At 39.9% G+C, this 20,711-nt stretch overlaps 1 protein-coding gene across 8 annotated transcripts in view; it reads right to left on the bottom strand.

The window, feature by feature from the left end:
• LOC105481350 (ATPase phospholipid transporting 11C) overlaps positions 1 to 20,711 on the bottom strand; it is a 216,443-nt gene that overhangs the window by 49,732 nt on the left and 146,000 nt on the right. For all 8 annotated transcript variants that reach the window (XM_071089211.1, XM_024792751.2, XM_071089210.1 and 5 more), the window contains 4 exons: positions 19,073 to 19,176; positions 18,452 to 18,633; positions 10,548 to 10,811; positions 3,989 to 4,163 (listed from right to left, as the gene is read on the bottom strand). In XM_071089211.1, coding sequence (XP_070945312.1) covers positions 3,989 to 4,163; positions 10,548 to 10,811; positions 18,452 to 18,633; positions 19,073 to 19,176 — 725 coding nt within the window. The remainder of the gene's footprint in view (positions 1 to 3,988; positions 4,164 to 10,547; positions 10,812 to 18,451; positions 18,634 to 19,072; positions 19,177 to 20,711) is intronic.

Genomic DNA, 20,711 nt, shown 5'->3' with positions numbered 1-20,711 from the left:
AAGTAGGAAGTCAGTGAACAATGTTTTTGGTTACTTGCTACTCTCTCCTCCCTGCTGACACTCTCACCTTCCCTAGAAGCACATCAACACTTATTCCAACTTACCTAATGTTAAATTCTTGCACCTATCTGGCTGCCAACTAAACTTTAATAAATCTCTCACTGCTCAATATGGTCCGACCTCTCCTATGAGTAGCTGTATTTTAAAAGAGGTGTACTAAAGGGGTTGACATTTGCAGAAAGATGCCCAAGATATGTGTACAAAGCCTGTCACTATTCCCTGAGTGTTTCTTCAAGATGTATAAATGATACTGTGTAGTTCAGGGACATGTTCATAACAGGTACTGAATAAAATGTTCATCCCTGGTATTAAAATATTTCTGCCTTGGGGTTCTCCAAAAACCTCCTGGCAGAGTTACTTGTGGGAAGTGTATTGGGTAATCAGCTGCCCTCCTACCCTATGTTTTAGATAATCACTGTTTGATGTGGTAAGCCACAAAACCCCTTGGAATCTAGCAGTTTAAAAAAAATAATTTAGTAACTAAATAATGCTTTGCAAAAATACTGTCCTCACAATTGTTCTGACCAGTTAACATAAATAAAATCCATTTTCAACATAACTGGAGTGATTAAAAATAATTCATGAGACTAAGGCACCCTGCGGTTATTTCTTTAAATAGAATTCAATCAGGTTTTAGTTGTATTAAATAGTACAAAAAACCCCACATCGAATTCCACTTCACACAAAAATGATGTGACTATGAGATGCCAACTTCCCCCAATCCTTCCCCTCAACTTGGTTCTTCTTTAAAACTTTATAGAAGACTGTCAGAAATAACCTGTAAGTGAAAGAATAAAAGACAAAATTAAAGAACCCAAACTAAATTTGTTTTTACTAGGCTACAATAATGGTTAACTAAGTGCACCTGTTACACTGTGTGCAGTAACAATTTGCACCTCAAGGAAAAAATACGCAGCCAGGGAAGGTTTAGGGAAGGCAATAAAATTATCAAGGGTGACAGCTTCTGCATGAAAATATAGACTACAAAGAGTAAAACTCATCACTGTAGAAAGATAAAAGGATATACAATCATGGACCATAAAATCATGAAGGGATTTAGATTCGTAAACATAGACTTTTTCACTCAGCCCTAGGTCAACTGGATTAAGACCTCTTCAATCTCTAGGATAGCTTCATGAAAAAAAAAAAAAAAAATTTACCAAAATACTATTTATTCATCAACTATAATAGCTTGCTTTATATTGTATACAGGAATGTGCTAAGAGCCAAAACAGATATAAGGTTTTATTACACACCTTAAAAAGCATATAAATGAAGTAGTAGAGTTAGGTCATGAGTACAAGAATATTAGATAAGCAGATGAACAATACAAAGTAACAAAATGTAGCATCTGTGCAGGAATGCATGATATTGTCATTCACATAAGAAGGCCTAGGATGCCAGAAAAGGGAGAAGACACCACATGACAGAGTGATCAGGAATTTTACAGAAGGAAGAGTGATTTGATGTAAATCATGAAATATTAGTATGACTCGCATAGATGACAAAGAAAGAAAGGAGTATTCCAGAGAATCGGACTAGCATATCTAAGAGCACATAGCCAGATAAATACAGTACATGCTGAGAGAATAGGTCTGGCTTGCCCAGATCAATTGGAATTTTCATATAGGGAACACGGACAGAAATATCTGGAGCTAGTTCAACAGGGAGTGATATGAAAGTGACAGCAGGATGTAGGAAGAACTGGAGGAAAGCAAGACTGTGGGTGAAGAGAGAAGTTAGGTGGCTAGTTCCAGGAGTTCAGTGAGCTATTGAAAGGCCTGGCCCTGAAAGGTAATGAAAAGAAAGGAATAGACGGAAAAGACAATGTAACAAGAAACGGACAAAATTTAGTGACTAAGACTACAATGGAAGAGTAATGTATGTGGTATGTGGGAAGGCAACACAGGTTTCAAGGTTTTGAATCTAGAAATCTGGAAGTACACTGAGGTCAGTCATAGATAAAGAAGATGCCAGGGAAAATGATGGTTGGACTCTGGAGAAGTCAGATTTGGGGTGATAATGCCACACCCAAGAATACATGTTTGGGAAACAGGTGAAGAAGTAAAGTAGATCACCAAATACTTGGATTGGAGGTAGTGACTTGAATATCACCTACATGAACATGACAGCTAAGTATGTAATATCCTGCAAAAAATAACTATAGTGACAGAAATAAAACAGAATGAGGACTAAACCACAAGTGGTGGCATAATTAAGATGGAAGCAGCAGCATGGGGTCAGGAACCTGCCTGGCAGTGAAGCACTCAGAACCCAGGTGAGCAATTTGAACAGCATACACTGAACGTAAGGGGAAAAAAAGAGGTCGCTGTTGCAGGAAAGCCTCTGACTAAGGGGACGGATACTTTTGAATAGTGTATTCTGGTTGGATCTGATTCCCAACCTGGGGCCAAGAGAGGTTTTCAAGATTGAAGAAAAGAAAGAAGAGCCTCTGATTGCAGTGGGGACTGAGAGCTAGAAGGCAGACAGAAGAAATGCCCCAAATATGATGGGCGCTGTGTGTGTGTGTGTGTCCGCGTGCAGTATGTAAAAGAAAAGCCACAGACACTTAGAGCAACCGGTTAAAGAATCTGATGAAGCAAGACTAACACATATGAAAGAATATCCTATAGCATATATGGAAATGAAAAAGTAGGTAACCGAGATTCTAAGTTTCCTTGTACCTAGTGAATACAAAGAAGCAAGATGAGGCAGATCAATTTGGACTGGAGGAGCTGGAAAAGAAAGCATGTAGGAGGTGGCCCTTCAGCTAGGTTTCATTATGAGTAAAATTTTTGTTAGGCCAGGGGAATTCAGAGAGAATGCCAGTTGAGGAAATGATGTGACAAAAGTTTTGAAAGTTGCCCTGAGTATGACATATGGAAGACCACGGAAGAACAACCAACAGGAGTGGAGAATGTACGCCAGAGAAAGGAGTGACAGTGGACACAAAATACAAAATATGTAAAGCCATGTTAAGGGACAACAGTGGGGAGCCCCAGGCGCCACACTCAGTCAACTGCCCTTCATCCTAAGGGACTATGAAACTACTGAAAGTGTCCGAAAAAGAATATATGATAGGAAGAGTTATGTTTTAACAAGATTAATTTGGGAGTGTGGAGAGATTAAAAATGGATGGGTGAAAGCAAGGAAGCCAGTGAGGAGACTAAATCAAATAGTCTATGTGTAAAGTCATAAGGGCTTGGACTAGTTGGGCAGTAAAAGGTTTTGAAAGATGGCATCAAAATGAGAGCTATGACAAAAGGTAGGACCAACAGAACATGGTGACTATATATAGAGGGAGATGAGAAGGATCAAAAGTAGTTTTGAGACATAGGGAGCAAGAGAAAAATGGCACCGGTAACAAGAACAATATAAAAGAAAAACCATACTGGTCTGAGGAAGAAAATTTTAAGATCTAATAAAAAGTCACTACGTTGACAAATAACATGTTAGGACCATGGACCATCACAGAGACCATCAAAGGATAATTTTAAGGAGGATATAATTGATGGTATCAAGAACAAACGAGAAATGAGAAAGAGAATGGAAGACTACACAAGGGATGGGCCAGGTCTACCTGCAGGCAAGCCAAGGGAGTAAGAAGAGCAGAAAGAACACACAGAGCTAATGTCATAAGGGATCTAGGAGCAGTGGCAGCAGGCAAAAAGCACTCATCAGAGAAAAAAGTCTGGAAGGTGAGGAACTGGGATAGCCAGATTGAGGGGACAACAAGGTGCAGCATAAGTTTAATTCAAAATGGGAAAAGATTTCTGAGTCTGATTACAAAAAGAAAGAAGCCTTGGAGGAAGAAATTAGATGGTAATAATGGCCCTTTGAAGAAGAAATAATTTTTTAAAAAATAAACATTTCCACATATGTGTACAGAAGTATCCAGAATGGAACGTTAACTAATGTTCACAGTTACCTGGGCTTTCTGTAACGGTGCCATCCGACAGCAGAGTACTGCAGTACACTTCATACATATTTGTAGGAAAATGCTTTTGTAATTGTTTGAACTAGAGTCTTGACTGGAATTTAGTATGAGTGACAATGTGGAGCCATCTATGATTAATCCATATTCCTGATGTTCTGTCCATGCTCTGAAAAAGAAAAACAATGCTGTGTTTGAATTTATTATAGATTTCTATTTAGGATCCAGATTTTTTTTTTTTAACAACAAAGGGGGTGGTCCCAGGTAAGGGGAGTCATCCATCTGGTTCCTCAACCTGTTCACTCTAAAGAAGCAACTGCCTCTAATAATGGCACAACAGTGATTTGCAATCATATCTTTGAGACCCGAGTTGCACATATAGATGACTACAAGTTCTAAAAGGTCAACTTGGTGAGGCCACATTTCCCAGTTATTTAATCAAACAATTGTCTAAGTGTTGCTGTAAAGGTACTTTGTAGATGTGATAAAAATCCACAAGCAGTTGATTTCAAGTAAGAGAGATCATCCTAGATAACTAGAGTGGGCCTTATTCAGTCACTTAAAAGGTTTTAAGAGCAAAGCTGAGACTTCCTGATGCAGTAGCCTTAGCTACTTCCTGAGACTTCCTAAGGCAATAGCCTTAGCTCATGCCTGAGAGTCCCAGCCCTTCCTAAGAGCCTATCCCATAAACCTAGACCTGCCCAGCTAGATAATACAGTTAGTTGCCCAAGCCAAGTCCTAACAATAAATCTCTCAATATATTCTTTTACTGGCTCTATTTTTCTGGTTGAACTTTGACTAATACAAACTTTTTTTTTGATGTTTAGAAAATAAAGAGATTAAGCAGCCTGCCTCTGTTTAAGAAACATATAGTGAGTATTTGGAATTAAAATCAATTAGTTAAACTCTGCTATGAAGACAAATCATCAATTAGTCTGAAACTCCCTAACAATACAGGGAAAAGACAAATGGCTTTGGGGCAAACATATATATATGTATGTTTTTTTTTTTCTTTAAATGTATCATTTTACATACTAGCTTAGTGGTTCTCTAGCCATCCCATTCGAATCATCTGGGTGGCTTTAAAAATTGCCCATGCCTGGGGCCTATCCCCAGACCAATTAAATCAGAGTACCTTGGCCAGGGCTTGGTTTTATATATATATATAGTATATATATAATATACTTTATATATACATATTATATATATATGTATATATACACTTTATATATATATATATAATATTTTATATATATATATATATATATAATATTTTATATATATATATATATATATATATATATATATATATATATATATATATATATATATAGTAAAAGCTTCCTAGGTGGTTCTCATGTGTAGCCAGGACTAAGAGGTGTTAGGTGTCAGGAAAGACAAATGTGTAACAGGTGCCAAGTATTTAAGAAAAATATAGTGTAAAACTAACAACTGAGAAAATTCTGCCAATTAACTTTTATTTTTCAATTAGGAAACAAACGAGTGGTTATTCAAGTTTTGCTCTGGGGAATCTTGGATGCCATTTGACAACCACTGCAGTGGAAGCGTTCGACAAAGCAGGATCTCAGAGATTGTTATCTAATTTAATGCTACTCAAAGTTTAATGTGCAAAGGAATCACCTGGGAATCTTGTTAAACTGCAAATTCGGATTCGTTAGGTGTGATGTGAGATTTTGCATTTCTAAAAAGCTGCCCAGTGACAATGGAGTTGCCATTCTAAAAAGCTTTGAGTAGTGAGGGCCTAATATACCTCATCATTCCTTTATTCCATATTTCTTCAGTGTATACTGCTAATACCGTAACATTTTATACTTACCCATATTTTGCTGTATAATTTTATTCACTAAATAAAGAGACATCATTGATGTGTTCTCTTTCTTTGCCCCCCTACTCATATATTAATAGCTTACTTACGGGGCTGAAAACAGCAACTCAATAACCAATGAAGAAATAACTTGCGAACACCAACTATAAGCACACTATATAGAGAAATACAAAGAATTATGGACTAATCTTTTTATGGAGAATAGAACATCTCCTTAGACTGATAGAAGCATATGTGAGAGAACTACCCAATCAAACAAGATAATCCATGGCTAATGCCCAGTTACTGAGACACATCCACACAGGAGAGAATAGTGGATTCTTTGTGAGGTGCGGTATCTAAAGTAGGACTTGAAAAACAGAGACAAAAGAGGTGAAGTAATAGAATGTTATGTTGGGGTGCACTGGAAAAGCACACTGAAAAGGTCACTTAAGGCCTTTGGTGTGGCATGAATCTGTGGGTAATGGAGAACCACCAAAGTTTTCAGAGCGGAACTGTGACATGGACAGTGCTTCATTTAAAGATCATTCATCTGGCAGAGGGGCTTAAGGGATTTCATGCATGAGGTACTAGGCCTCTGATGTGGGTGGGGCACTAGAGGTGAGAATGGGAGTATGAATATGGCTTGGGGTCTGATTTGAAGGGGAAAGGGCAAAGGAGCAGAAGCTGGCAAAGGTGACTGAGTCTGAACCCTGTGTAAGTAAGTAAAGACTGTGCCCAACTCAGGAAGATGGGCTGATCTGAGACAGTGATGGTACATTAAGTTTTCCATAAGCCCTGGCTTTTACAAAAGTGTCCTCAGGGCTGCTGAATGGTGCTATAGACTGAATTGTGTTCCCCTGCAAATTCATGTTGAAGCACTACCCCTCAATGTGATTGTATTTGAAGATAGCACCTTTAGAGGGTGAGGCCCTAATGATGGGATTTGCGTCTGTTATAAACTGAATTGTGTTCTCCCAAGATTTATCTGTTGAAGCTCTTAACTCCCAGTGTTGTGGTATTAGGAGGTGGGGACCTTGAGAGGTAACTGACTGATAAGGTTTGGCTGTGTCCCCACCCAAATCTCAACTTGAATTGTATCTCCCAGAACTCCCATGTGTTTTGGGAGGGACCCAGGGGGAGGTAACTGAATCACAGGGGCCGGTCTTTCCTGTGCTACTCTCGTGAGAGTGAGTGAAGTCTCATGAGATCTGATGGGTTTACTGGGTTTCCGCTTTTGCTTCTTCCTCATTTTTCTCTTACCGTAGCCATGTAAGAAGTGCCTTTTGCCTCTTGCCTTGATTCTGAGGCCTCAGCCATGTGGAACTGTGAGTCCAATTAAATCTTTTTCTTCCCAGTCTTGGGTAAGTTTTTATCAGCAGCATGAAAACGAACTAATACAGTACATTGGTACCCGTAGAGTGGGGCATTGCTGAGGAGATCCCAAAACTGTGGAAGTGACTTTGGAACTGGGTAACAGGCAGAGGCTGGAACAGTTTGGAGGGCTCATAGGAACACAGGAAAATGTGGGAAAGTTTGGAACCTCCTAGACACTTGCTGAATGGCTTTGACAAAAATGCCGATAGTGATATGAAAAGTAAGGTTCAGGCTGAGGTGGTCTCAGATAGAGATGAGGAACTTGTTGGGAACTGGAGCAAAGGTGACTCTTGTTATGTTTTAGCAAAGAGGCTGGTGGCATTTTGTCCCTGCCCTAGAGATTTGTGGAACTTTGAACTTGAGAGAGATGATTTAGGGTATCTGGCAGAAGAAATTTCTAAGCAGCAAAGCATTCAAAAGGTAACCTAGGTGCTGTTAAAAGCATTCCATTTTAAAAGGGAAACATCATAAAAGTTCAGAAAATTTGCAGCCTGACCATGTGATAGAAAAGAAAAACCCATTTTCTGAGAAGAAATTGATGCCAGCTGCAGAAATTTGCATAACAAGCAAGAAGCCTAATGTTAATCCCCAAGACCATGGGGAAAATGTCTCCAGGCCATGCCAGAGATCTTCACAGCAGCCCCTCCCATCACAGGCCGGGAGGCCCAGGAAGAAAGGGGGTTTCATGGGCCAGGCCCAGTGTCCCTGTGCTGTGTGTAGCCTAGGGATTTGGTGCCCTGTGTCCCAGCTGCTCTAGCCGTGGCTGAAAGGGGCCAATGTAGAGCTTAGGCTGTGGTTTCAGAGGGTGGAAACCCCAAGCCTTGGCAGCTTCCACGTGGCGTTGAGTCTACGGGTGCACAAAGTCAAGAACTGAGGTTTGGGAACCTCCACCTAGCTTTCAGAAGGTGTATGTATAAACACCTGGATGCCCAGGCAAAAGTTTCCTGCAGGGATGGGGCCCCTGTGGAGAACTTCTGCTTGGGTAGTGCAGAAGGGAAATGTGGGGTCTGAGCCTCCACACAGAGTCCCTACTGGGGCACTGACTAGTAGAGCTATGAGAAGAGGGCCACCATCCTCCAGACGCCAGAATGGTAGATCCACTGACAGCTTGCACTGTGCACCTGGAAAAGCTGCAGACACTCAATGCCAGCCCGTGAAAGCAGCCAGGAGGGAGGCTATACCTTGCAAGGCCACAGGGGTGGAGCTGCCCAAGACCATGGGAACCCACCTATTGCAATAGCACGACCTGGATGTGAGACATGGAGTCAAAGTATATCATTTTGGAGCTTTAAGATTTGACTGCCCTGCTGGATTTCAGACTTGCATGGGCCCTCTAACCCCTTTGTTTTGGCCAATTTCTCCCATTTGGAACGGCTGTTATTTACCCAATACCTGTACCCCCATTGTATCTAGGAAATAACTAGCTTACTTATGATTTTATACAGGCTCATAGGTGGAAGAGACTTGCCTTGTCTCAGATGAGACTTTGGACTATAGACTTTTGGGTTAATGCTGAAAGACTTTAGGGGGCTATTGGGAAGACGTGGTTGGTTTTGAAATGTGAGGACATGAGATTTGGAGGGGCCAGGGGTAGAATGATATGGTTTGGTCATGTCCCCACCCAAATCTCAACTTGAACTATATCTCCCAGAATTCCCATGTGTTGTCGGAGGGACCCAGGGGGAGGTAATTGAATCATGGGGGCTGGTCTTTCCTGTGCTGTTCTCGTTATAGTGAATTAACTCTCATGAGATCTGATGGGTTTATCAGGGGTTTCTGTTTTTGCTTCTTCCTCATTTTTCTCTTGCCACTGCCATGTGAGAAGTGCTTTTTGCCTCCTACCATGATTCTTGGGCCTCCCCAACCATGCAGAACTCTAAGTCCAATTAAACCTCTTTTTGTTCCCAGTTTCGGGTATGTCTTTATCAGCAGTGTGAAAACAGACGAATACACTGACTTTAGATGAGTCAATGAAGGTGGGGACTCCATGATGGGATTACTGCCCTTATAAGAGGAAGAGACAGCAGAGCTCTCTCTGCCATGTGAGGACACAGGGAAACGGCGGCCATCTCTAAGCCAGAAGAGAGCCCTCACAAGAATCCAACCATGCTGGCACTCCAATCACAGAACTTTAGCCTCCAAAACTGAAAAATAAATTTCTACTGTTTAATCCACCCAATCTATGGTATTTTGTTATGGTAGCTCAAGCAGACTAAGACAAAAGGAGAAGTAAAATGCACATACTTTGGACTGTCTTTATAAGTACCATTTGGCTAAAGGAAAATGTTTCTCATAGGCAATTAATAAAAACCTATTTATTCTCATTGATGCCCAAGTACTAGAACAACAACAGCTGCTTTAGAATTGGCCATAGCCTCATGAATGCAGGCTATTCATTTTTAAAGCTTGCTTAAACATTAGAGATGAGGATACAGATATAGCATAGTTGTTATAAGCATGGGATCTGAAATTGGATAGACTTTCTGAACTCCTTCTTAGCTGTGTGATCTCTATCTGTAAAATGAAGAAAATACGGTTGCCTAACTGGGTTGTTAATGATGATTAAATGACAATTATCATACAATGCCCTTAACACTGTTCCTGGAACATAAAGTATGCTTAAGAAATTGAAAATAATATTGCTTAGGGATATTTCAAGTTAGTACAGACACATCCAGTGGCATTCCAAAAAAGGAAATCAATTTGCTTATGGCCAAGGTAAATTCAAGTAACTGGTTTAGACAAGGCTCACCCTTGGTCAATGGGAAGTATAGAAAATATATCTCTGGGCATTGAATTATTGTTTATCAGTGGCTTTCCCTGACACCTTCATGTTCCACAAGTTCTTCCTAGTTGAAAGCAGAGTCAAAGCAGCCATGTCCTCTAAATAAAGTGGCCACGTTAACAAGTATTTGATTCCATTTGGAGCTCTGGGGTATAAAAATGCACAGAAAATGGCTCCAGAACCTCAAAATGCACGAAAATTGTCATAGAGATTGATTTTATTACATTCAGTTTAAGAGACTGTGAAAGGAGTATTTTTTTTCTTAACATGGACCAGGCCAGAATATCAACACTGAATACCTAGACTCTAAATATTTAAAAATTGAGCTATTTTTCTAAACCTTCCGAAATGTGCAGTTTTCTTTTAAGTTAAAAGAAAAGGTGGAAAGTGCCAAATAATCTCAGATGGGCCATTAGTCAAGTCCTCAGGGACAATTTTAACTTATAATGATAAAACACCTGCAAACAGAAAATCACAAATTACAGAAAAGGAAGCCTTTTGTACGCGCAGCTGTGATTTACATCTGCACCAATGTCTAAATATAAGAAACTGATGTACTTTCTTACTTTTTAAGGCTTCTAGTACTTTTAGGAAATTCATGCAGCAATTTCTTACGATATTCTATCAATAATTCATGTAATCGATCTTCTTTCCTTTCACTTTCTTCAATGGTTTTTGTGGTTAGTTCTAAGAGCTCGGTGTTGGTTTGGAAAAGGCGGCAGGCATAGCATGTGGATTTAGCTGTCTCCATCTTGTCCCCAGTGAGCACCCAGACTTTCAGGCCTGCTGCATGCAGAGCTTCAATGGTCTCTGCAGCTTGATCTTGTAGCCTGGGAACACAAAAGAAACTTTGTGATCTTCTAAAATTCCTGACAAAGATTCTACAGGAAGGCTTGTTAAAGAGAATATTTTTATAATTCGCAGCAATTCTAGAGTCCTGACATCTTATCACGGTTGACTTTCATATACATCCCCTACTCATTCTGAGTGCTGTCTCTGGCATAGTTTTACTTATTAAAGCAAATTTCAGACAATGAGGTTCTGAAGTTTGTGACACCTTGAGGTAACTGGTATCCAGTGGCAGAATTGAGTATCATCATTCTAAGCTAAAATGTTCTGAAACATTTGTACTCAATGTCACTTTAGCATATTTCATTTTATGTTCTATCTTACCATACCAATTAACATCACTTAACATCATTCAAAGTATAAAGGTCCAAACATTCTAATCAGACGATGAAGGAAATTAGTGAATCCCTATCCTTGAGGAACTTTAAGAACAGGAACATGGGTTTTCAAGATGGCTGACTAGGGACATCAGATGCCAGTTGTCCTCATAAAAAAGATCAAAGTTACTGGTGAATGGACATTTTCTGAACTGAAAACTGCAGGAAGAGAGCCAGGACCTATTGGAGAGCCCACAAGAGAAAGCTGGGATACAGAAAAGGAAAGTAGCGAGACTCTGGCAGAGACTGTCCCCCGAGGAACTCAAAGCCCCATGTAAAGGGTAGGTGGAAATGCTTCTCTGCTTCCTCACCCTGTGACAATGTCCTGACCATCAAACTGCTGGGGAACCCTTCCCTCCTTACCTAGGGCAACGCCATCAGTGGCTATATAGGAGCTTCCTAGGGACAGAGATCCGGGTGGCCAGCTCATGCAGGCATGTCAGTACTCCCCTCAGACCCAAACTTAGAGGGCAGGAACCATTCTGTTTGTGCTGCTGTGGTGGGCCAATACCATACCTAGGGGAATCTCTGCCCTTGAGTTATCATACCATCAGATCCCCTGCAAATATACTCCAATCTGCTCTGACTTTGGCAAGCTCAGGGGGATCAGTGAGTCCCCAGGGAGCTATGGGATCCCTGGAGATCTATCCCTCAGCATGGAGTGTCCCTAAGGGGGAGGTAAGCACAGCCCGCTAAGGGCCCTCCTGGGACAAAGGAAATGTGGGCACAGTGACAATCACTGAAGGAGGTAGCACTGAGGGCCAGGAACAGTCATGGAGACATTTCCCACTGTGCCCACTCCTGTACACTGTTGTTGATGCGGCCAGCAGCAGTTCTTCCCAGTGGAGGGTAGTGCATATGTACCTGGAGAAACTTTTCACCTTTTTCACAGTGGTTCTACCCCTGCTGAAAATGAGCTCGCGCCAATTGGGCTTTCACAAAGGGTGGGACCCAACTCCAACTCCCTACACAGAGCAGCAGCATCCCAGCAACAGACAGGTAAGCTGCAGAGTTGCTGCTCTGAACTTGGGGTAAAGTCTTGGCCAAAGCCCATTTTGGTTGCAACCATCAGAGAGATGTATCCACGATCTGCAGCCACACTGTGACCAGGAACCAAAGGATACAGTCTATATGAACTGAAGATTGTGAGCATGACAGGGGCATAATGGAGAAGTGGATCATGTCCCTATCTGCACAGGATGAGGAGCTGGTGCACCCTTCCTCGTTCCTTCCCCCAAGACCTCGGCATACCCCAACCCGATCTCCAACCCCTGCCACCATCCTTCCCTCAGGATAGGCGCTTCCACTCATCATCAGCCTCCCAGAGGAAGAACTGACTCTTACTCTTAAGCTCCACCTACCAGACTGAAGCCTGAACTGCACCCCCAAATAAGTAACTTGCTGCCAGAAGGGTTTAGTGCTAAGCTTTCTGACACCTCCACACCCTTAGCCCTGAGGGAGGCAGTGTGTCGGCCCTTGCATCCAATACATCACTACGACAGCATCTGAGAAAGCCACTGCACTGAAGCTATCCACAACCCAGGAAACCATATAGAGCCTTGCCCTGCCGAAAGCACCCAGAAACAAAGCCAAACAATCATATACAACATATACCACAGTCATATCCTCAAGGGAAAAAAGAACTAAAAAATAAAAAATGTCTTATCCAAACTACAGCAAATTCAAAAATAAGAAGCAACAGATCCCTCAGATGAGAAGGAATCAGTGTAAGAACTCTAGCAGTACAAAAAGCTGGGCAGTGTCTTGACACATCCAAAGGATTGTACTACCTCTGTAATAATACAGGTTAACCAGAATGAAAAGTCTGAAATGACAGATAAAGGAATTCAAAATATGGCTTGCAAGGCAACTCAACTAGATCTAAGAGAAAGTTGAGGCCCAACACAAAGAAACCAGAAAAATGATTCAGGATATGAAAGATAAGGATAGCTATAATAAAACAAATCAATTAGAACGCCTGGAATTGAAAAACTCACTAAAGCAATTTCAAAATACAGCTGGAAGCCTTAACAATAGACTAGACCAACCAGAAGAAAGAATTACAGAGCTTGAAGAGCAGTCTTTTGAATTAACCCAGTCATATTTAAAAAAAAAATTTAAACGTGAGTAAAGTCTTTGAGAAATATGGGATTATGTAAAGCAACAAAATCTATAACTTCTTGGCATTTCTGAGAGAGAAGAAGAAAAAAAGGCAACATGGAAAATATATTTGGGGAATAATTCAGGAAAATTTCTTGAACCTTGCTAGAGGTCAACATCCAGATACAAGAAATTCAGAGAACAACTGTTATATGCTACACAAGATGACCATCACCAAGGCATATAGTCATCAGACAACCCAAGGTAAACAAACAAACAAACAAAAATCTTAAAGGCAACTAGATAAAAAGGACAAATTACCTATAAATGAAATCCCATCAGACTAATAGTGAATTTTTCAGCAGAAATCTTAGAAGCCAGAAGATTGGGGATGTATTTTTGGCTTTTTTTTTTTTTTTTTTAAAGAGACAAAAATCTCAATCTGTCACCTAAAGTGTAGCGGTGGTGCAGTCATGGCTCACTGTAACTTCTGGGCTCAAGTAATCCTCCCACCTCAGCCTCCCAAGCAGTTGGGACTACAAGCATGTGTCACCACGCCTAGTTATCTAAAAAAAAAATTTTGTAGAGATGGGGTCTTGCTATGCTGCCCAGGCTGGCTGTGAGCTCCCAGGCTCAAGTGTTCCTCCCACCTCAACCTCTCAAAGCACTGGATTACAGGTATAAGCCACCATACCTGGCCTTTAGCCTTCTTAAAGAAAAACAACTGCAGCCAAGAATTCTATATCCTGCTAAACTAAGCTTCCTAACTGAAGGAAAAACAAAGTTTTTCCCAGACAAGCAAATGCTATGGGAATCTGTCACCACCAAACCTATCCTATAAGAAATGCTTGAAGGAGCTCTAAACACGGAAAACAAATGGATGATATTTGCTACTATAAAGGTATATGTCAGTAGAAAGTTAACAGATCCTATAAAGCAATTATATACTTGAGACTATCAAAACAACTAGCTAACAACACTAAGACAGGAACAAACCTCACATATCAATATTAACCTTGAATGTAAATGGCCTAAATGCTCTACTTAAAAGACATAGATTGGCACAATGAGTACAAAAATACCATCTGTTAGGCCGGGCGTGGCGGCTAACACCTGTAATTCCAGCACTTAAGGAAGCTGAGGCAGGAGGATCACCTGAGGTCATGAGTTCGAGACCAGCCTGGCCAACATGGTGAAACCCCTTCTCTACTAAAACTACAAAAATTAGCCAGGTGTGGTGGCAGGCACCCGTAGTCCCAGCTACTCAGGAGGCTGAGGTACGAGAATGGTTTGAACCCAGGAGGCGAAAGTTGCAGTGAGCCGTGATCGCGCCGCTACACTCTATCCTGGCTGCACTATAGCCTGGGCGACAGAACAAGACTCCATCTCAAAAACTTCAACAAACCCATCTCAGGCGTGATGACAGCATAATGATGGCCACAAGCTAAAACTAAAGGGATGGAGAAAGATCTATCATGCAAATGGAAAACAAAAAGGAGTAGGGTTTGATCTTCCTGTATCAGATAAAACAGGCTTTAAATCAACAACAGTAAATAAAAAGACAAGGTGGGAATTACATAATGAAAAGGAATTCAATTCAACAAGATTCAACTAGCCTAAATATATATAAACCCAACATCAGAGTGTCCAGATTGATAAAACAATCATCCCTAGACCTAAGGAAAGAGACAGAGAGTCATACAATAATATTGGGGGATTTTAAGACCCCAATGATAGCACAAGACAGATTATCGAGGCAGAAAACTAACAAAGAAATTCTGGACTTAAATTGGACTCTTGACCAAATGGGCCTAATTGACATTTACAAAACACTCTACTCACCAAGTGCAGAACATACATTTTTCTCATCTGTGCATGAACATTCTCTAAAATTGATCACATGCTTGGTCATAAAGCAAGTCTCCTGAAATTCAAAACTCAAAATAATATCAAGCATCTTCTCTGAACAGAGTGAAATAAAATTAGAAATCAATACCAAGGGGAACTCTCAAGACCACATGAGTACATATAAACTGAACAACTTGCTCCTGAATAACTTTTGAGTAAACAATGAAATTAAAGCAGAAACCAAAAAAACAATTTTGAAACAAAAGAAAATAGAGACAGAACATACCAAAAACTATGGGTTATGTCAAAAGCAGTGTTAAGAGCAAAGTTTATAGCACTAATTGCCTACATCAAAAAGGCAGAAAAATCTCAAATGAACAACCTAATGTCACAGCTAAAAGAACTAGAAAAACAAGAACAAACCAGACCCAAAGCTAGCAGAGGAGTAACAAAGATCGTAGCAGAACTAGCATAAATTGAGACCAAAAAAAGCATACAAAGTATCAATGAAACAAAAATGTGAAACAAATAGACCAGTAGCTAAATTAACCAAGAAAAAGAGAGGATGCAAATGAGCACGATCAGAAATGACAAAGGTGACATCACAACTGATACCACAGAAATACAAAAGATTCTCAGACTATTATGAACATATCTACGAGCACAAACTGGAAAATACAGATGAAATGGATAAATTCCTGGAAACATACAACCTACCAAAATTGAACTAGGAGGAAAAAGAAACCCTATATAAGCTATGAAATTGAATCAGTAATAACAAATCTACTAATCAAAAAAACCCCCAGGACTATAGAGATTAACAGCAGAATTCTATCAGATGTATATAAAGAAGAGTTGGTACCAATCTTACTAAAACTACTCCAAGAAAAATCAACGAGGAGGAATTCCTCCATAATTTATTCTACAAAACTAGTATCATCCTAATATCAAAATTTGGCAAGGATGCAATAAAAACAGAAAACTATAGGCCATTACTCATGATGAACACATAGATGTAAAAATCCTCAACAAAATACTAGCAAACTGAAACCAGCAGCACATCAGAAAGATAACTCATCAAGATCAAATGGGTTTTATTCCTGGGATGCAAGGATGGCTTAACATATGCAAATCAATAAATGTAATTCGCCACATACATAGAATTAAAACAAAAATTATATGATCATCTCAATAGATGCAGAAAACATATTTAATGAAATTTGACATACCTTGATGATAAAAAAAAAAAAAAAAAAAAACCCTGAGAACAAACTAGGCATTGAAGAAACATACCTCAAAATAATAAGAACCCTACACGCAAACCCACAGCCAACACCATACTCAATGTACAAAAGTTGAATGCATTTCCCCTAAAAACTGGAACACGACAGGGATATCCACTCTTACTACTCCTATTTAACACAGTACTGGAAGTCCTAGCCAGAGCAATTAGGCAAGATTGCTGGAATACTATGCAGCCATAAGAAGAGTGAAATCATGTCCTTTGCAGCAACATGCATACAGATGGAGGCCACTATCCTAAGTGAAATAACTCAGAGGCAGAAAATCAAATACCACATGTTCTCACTTATAAGTGGGAGCTAATCAATAAGTACACATGGACATAAAGATGGAAATAACAGACAATGGTGACTCTAAAAGGGGGAAGACGGGAGAGGAGCGAGGGTTGAAAAACTACCCATTGAGTATTATGTTAGTATCTTAGGTGATGGGATCAAAGGAAGCCCAAACCCCAGCATTACACAATATAATCACATAACAAACCTGCACATGTACTACCTGAATGTATAGCCCTGACCCACCCTCCAAAAAAAGAGGAACGCCAATCATCCTGAATGAGAATTTAATTATAATTCTTAAAGGCAAGGAGAGAAAAATGATACTTTCCTCCGGGTTTCTCTTGGCCACAGAATAACAATGAAATCAGACTAAATGAATTTCATTAGAATTTCAATACCTTTTAATGTGACTAAATATATGTTTGTAACTTTTTAAGTCTCATAATTTTCATATATAATATTTAGAAAATTCCAAAAATATTAAGAATCTAAAACTTATTATTTCAAGCAGATCAATGGCAGTGTCCTGCAATCAAGTCTGAAAACGGTCAGCCTGTAAGTTAAAAGCATATTATTTTAAAGTATGCAGTCCAGGCACGGCGGCTCATGCCTGTAATCCCAACACTTTCGGAGGACAAGGCAGAAGATCATTTGAGGCCAGGAGTTCAAGACCAGCCTGGCCAACATGGCGAAACCCCGTCTCTACTAAAAATACGTAAATTAGCTGGGTGTGGTGGCATATGCCTGTAATTCCAGCTAGCAACTCCGGTGGCTGAGGCACAAGAGTCACTTGAACCCAGAAGGCAGAGGTTGCAGTGAGCCGAGATTGTGCCACTGCACTCCAGCCTGGGTGACAAAGCAAGACTCTGTCTCAAAAAATAAATAAAAATAAAAATAAAATTAAAAAGTATGCAAAAACATACTCTGGTCTGTTAAACCAGGTTAGATTAAGCTCTCATGTTGTTCACTCTACCTTAAATTTCCTTTCTGCTCATCTGTCTCTCAAAATCTTACCCCTTCATCTAGGCACCAGCACAAACAATGGCTACAGTACCCTTCCCTACACGTGTCAAGACTATTTGATAATATGTGCATAAATATATGGATAGCTTAGTAAATATTCAAAAGACCTTAGTGAAAATTGATTCATTCTTCTAGGTTACATGAATTTACCTTAAAAATCATTCCTACTGGCCAGGCGCAGTGGCTCACACTTGTAATCCCAGCACTTTGGGAGGCCGAGGCGGGCAGATCACGAAGTTAGGAGATCGAAGCCATCCTGGCTAACATGGTGAAACCCCATCTCTACTAAAAATACAAAAAATTAGCCAGGCGTGGTGGTGGGTGCCTGTAGTCCCAGCTACCCAGGAGGCTGAGGCAGGAGAATGGTGTGAACCCAGGAGGTGGAGCTTGCAGTGAGCCGAGACTGTGCCACTGCACTCCACCCTGGGCAACAGAGCAAGACTCTGTCTCAAAAAAAAAAAAAAAAAAAATTAAAAGCTTAAAAAAATTTTTTAAAATTAAAAATCGTTCCTACTAACAGCTCAAAATCTGGTGTAATTTTTCATACTTACTACAATAAATAAATCTTTAAGCCCACTTAAACAATAAAACTAAACCAAAGATTTCAAACTTCAAGATTAAATTACTAATCTGGGGCAGATCACACCCAAAACACTGGTCATTAAAATAGTAAGAGTATCATTTTCTAGTTACTTGTCTTCAACTGCAGTGGCTCCAATTAAATTCATGTTTGTCTCAATATCATCGAAAACTTTTTCCATTTTTTCTTCTCTGTCTTGTAAGGCCATTTTTGCCTCTATGAGCTGTCTGTTAATTCTTTCATAATCATCTGGAGCAATTTCTTTGAAGGCTACACAGAGTGTCCGATACCCATCCTAGGAGTAAAGTAGGAGATCCGTAGTTATTCTAATAATAGTTGGAAAAAAACCAAAAACAAAAAACCACACTCTGTAAATACTCTTGCTTTAGCTATATGTACAAAAGAGAAATTCTGACACCTATTTAGTTTGAAAAAATGAACAAACCACACCTGAAAAGGCAACATTGAATTAGGTTCAGAAAAAGGAAGTAACAGTTCTTTTAACAAAGGTTGTTGAAAAGTCTTTAAGGCTGCAAATTCTGATCAGCAACTTGCTCCAGGATGTTTTATATTAAGATAAAAAAAAGTAATATCAAATCCCCAAATACAAAACATAGACCACAAAAATAAGCTGAAATGTATTTAAACTGTCATTTAAACAGAAATCCAATAAACATAGTCATCTTCAGCATTTCTCTGCTTACTTATTGGTGGGGGAAGGAGTATAGGCTCACCATTGCATTACGTTCCACATGGACTTTAGTTAACTCAATTTCATGATTTTGCACTCTGGGAAAAACTGCCGAGTCTGCTCCTTTACAAAAGAGAAGTATGTCTCCTAAAATAAAGAACCATAGTACTTGACTTAGAATTTTAAGGCTGGTATTGTGGTTTTAATAAGAGTAACTTTTAAAGCGGCCTCTCTCACCCAAGTGTTATATATTCTGAGCATGCCTCGCAATACTCACCTAAATGGAATGAGAAATCTTGGCCTTTAGTCTGTCAGAAAGGCAGGCACCACCTCTTCAGGTCATTATGAACACAATTAATAAGCCAGAGTTTACAATAGGCACCTCTGTTAAAATATACTTCCTCCCACCAATTCACAGAGGGCTGGGCTTGTGTCAAGGAGCTGCATCTGAATTTCTTCTGAAAATGTATGCCAGATGCAGTGGCTCATACCTGTATTCCCAGCACTGTGGGAGGCCGAAGTGGGAGGATCACTTAAGCTCAGGTGTTCAAGACCAGCCTGGGCAACATAGGAAGACCCTGACTCTACTAAAAGTTAAAAAATTAGCCGGGCATGGTAGTACATGCCTATAGTCCCAACTACTCTGGATGCTGAGGTGGAAGGATTGCTTGAGCACAGGATGTCGAGGCTGCAGTGAGCTATAATCTTGCCACTCCAGCCTAGATGACAGAGTAATACCATGTCTTTAAAAAAAATAAATGCAGTGAAGTCATGGTCTAGAGTATACATACATATGGCATCTACAGATGTCAAGAAGAAAGCTCAAGCTCAAACAAGCTGAAATAATTTTCAATAAACTATATTAACCAACTTTTAAAACACTGGCTTCATAGTTTTTACTGATGAGAATAGCTCTCTAGAATGCTGGTATAAGTGCAGCTTTAGATCACTTCACACACCCAGGAAATATTCACAGTTGTGCACAAGACAGACACTTTATCCTTATAAGGGAAACAATTGAGGTCAACAAATTAAAAAGTTTAGCTCTGAGGTCAATGACCTTTGTAGACCAGTTCCACAGACATTTCACCATTTGCTGTAGAACACGTGGACATGCACACATAATAGCAAGTATTTGAAATGTTGTGGGTTTTTAAAATTTCATTTATTCTTACACATCCAAAGTATTTTAAAATTCACAAGACAAACTCCATGGTCACTTATTAAAACGAATTTCATGACTATGCAATCATACCACAAAGTATGAATAAAGTGGGATATGTTCCCCCAAGGATCTGCCTGTATCCTCCCATTCTCACATTAAGGAATTTAGAAAATTTAATAGTAAAAAGTAAATTAATGGGAAATAAATCAAGAACTTTTAGAAAACAAACCACCTGGGCATACCACACACACACACACACACACACACACACACACACACACACACACACACACACATATATCTGAGAGCCTTTGAATAAAGCAGGAGTGCTCGCCCATGGGTCTTGCAGAATCTGAGCAGACAGCAAACCACCATGGTGCCTCCAAAGACATGAGGGAGCCCAGGATTATGGTACCAGTTCCCCTGCAAAGGGCAAGCTTTACTCTGTTCAACAAAGAACCTGAGCTCTGTAGTGAAACTGCAATGCCATTTCCCAGAAACCAGGCCCTCAGTCCTC

Source organism: Macaca nemestrina, chromosome X, assembly GCF_043159975.1.
Source record: "Macaca nemestrina isolate mMacNem1 chromosome X, mMacNem.hap1, whole genome shotgun sequence".
Classification (NCBI taxonomy): Eukaryota; Metazoa; Chordata; class Mammalia; order Primates; family Cercopithecidae; genus Macaca; species Macaca nemestrina.
Note: the sequence above shows the minus strand (reverse complement) of the source record. Positions and strands in the feature narration are given on the sequence as shown.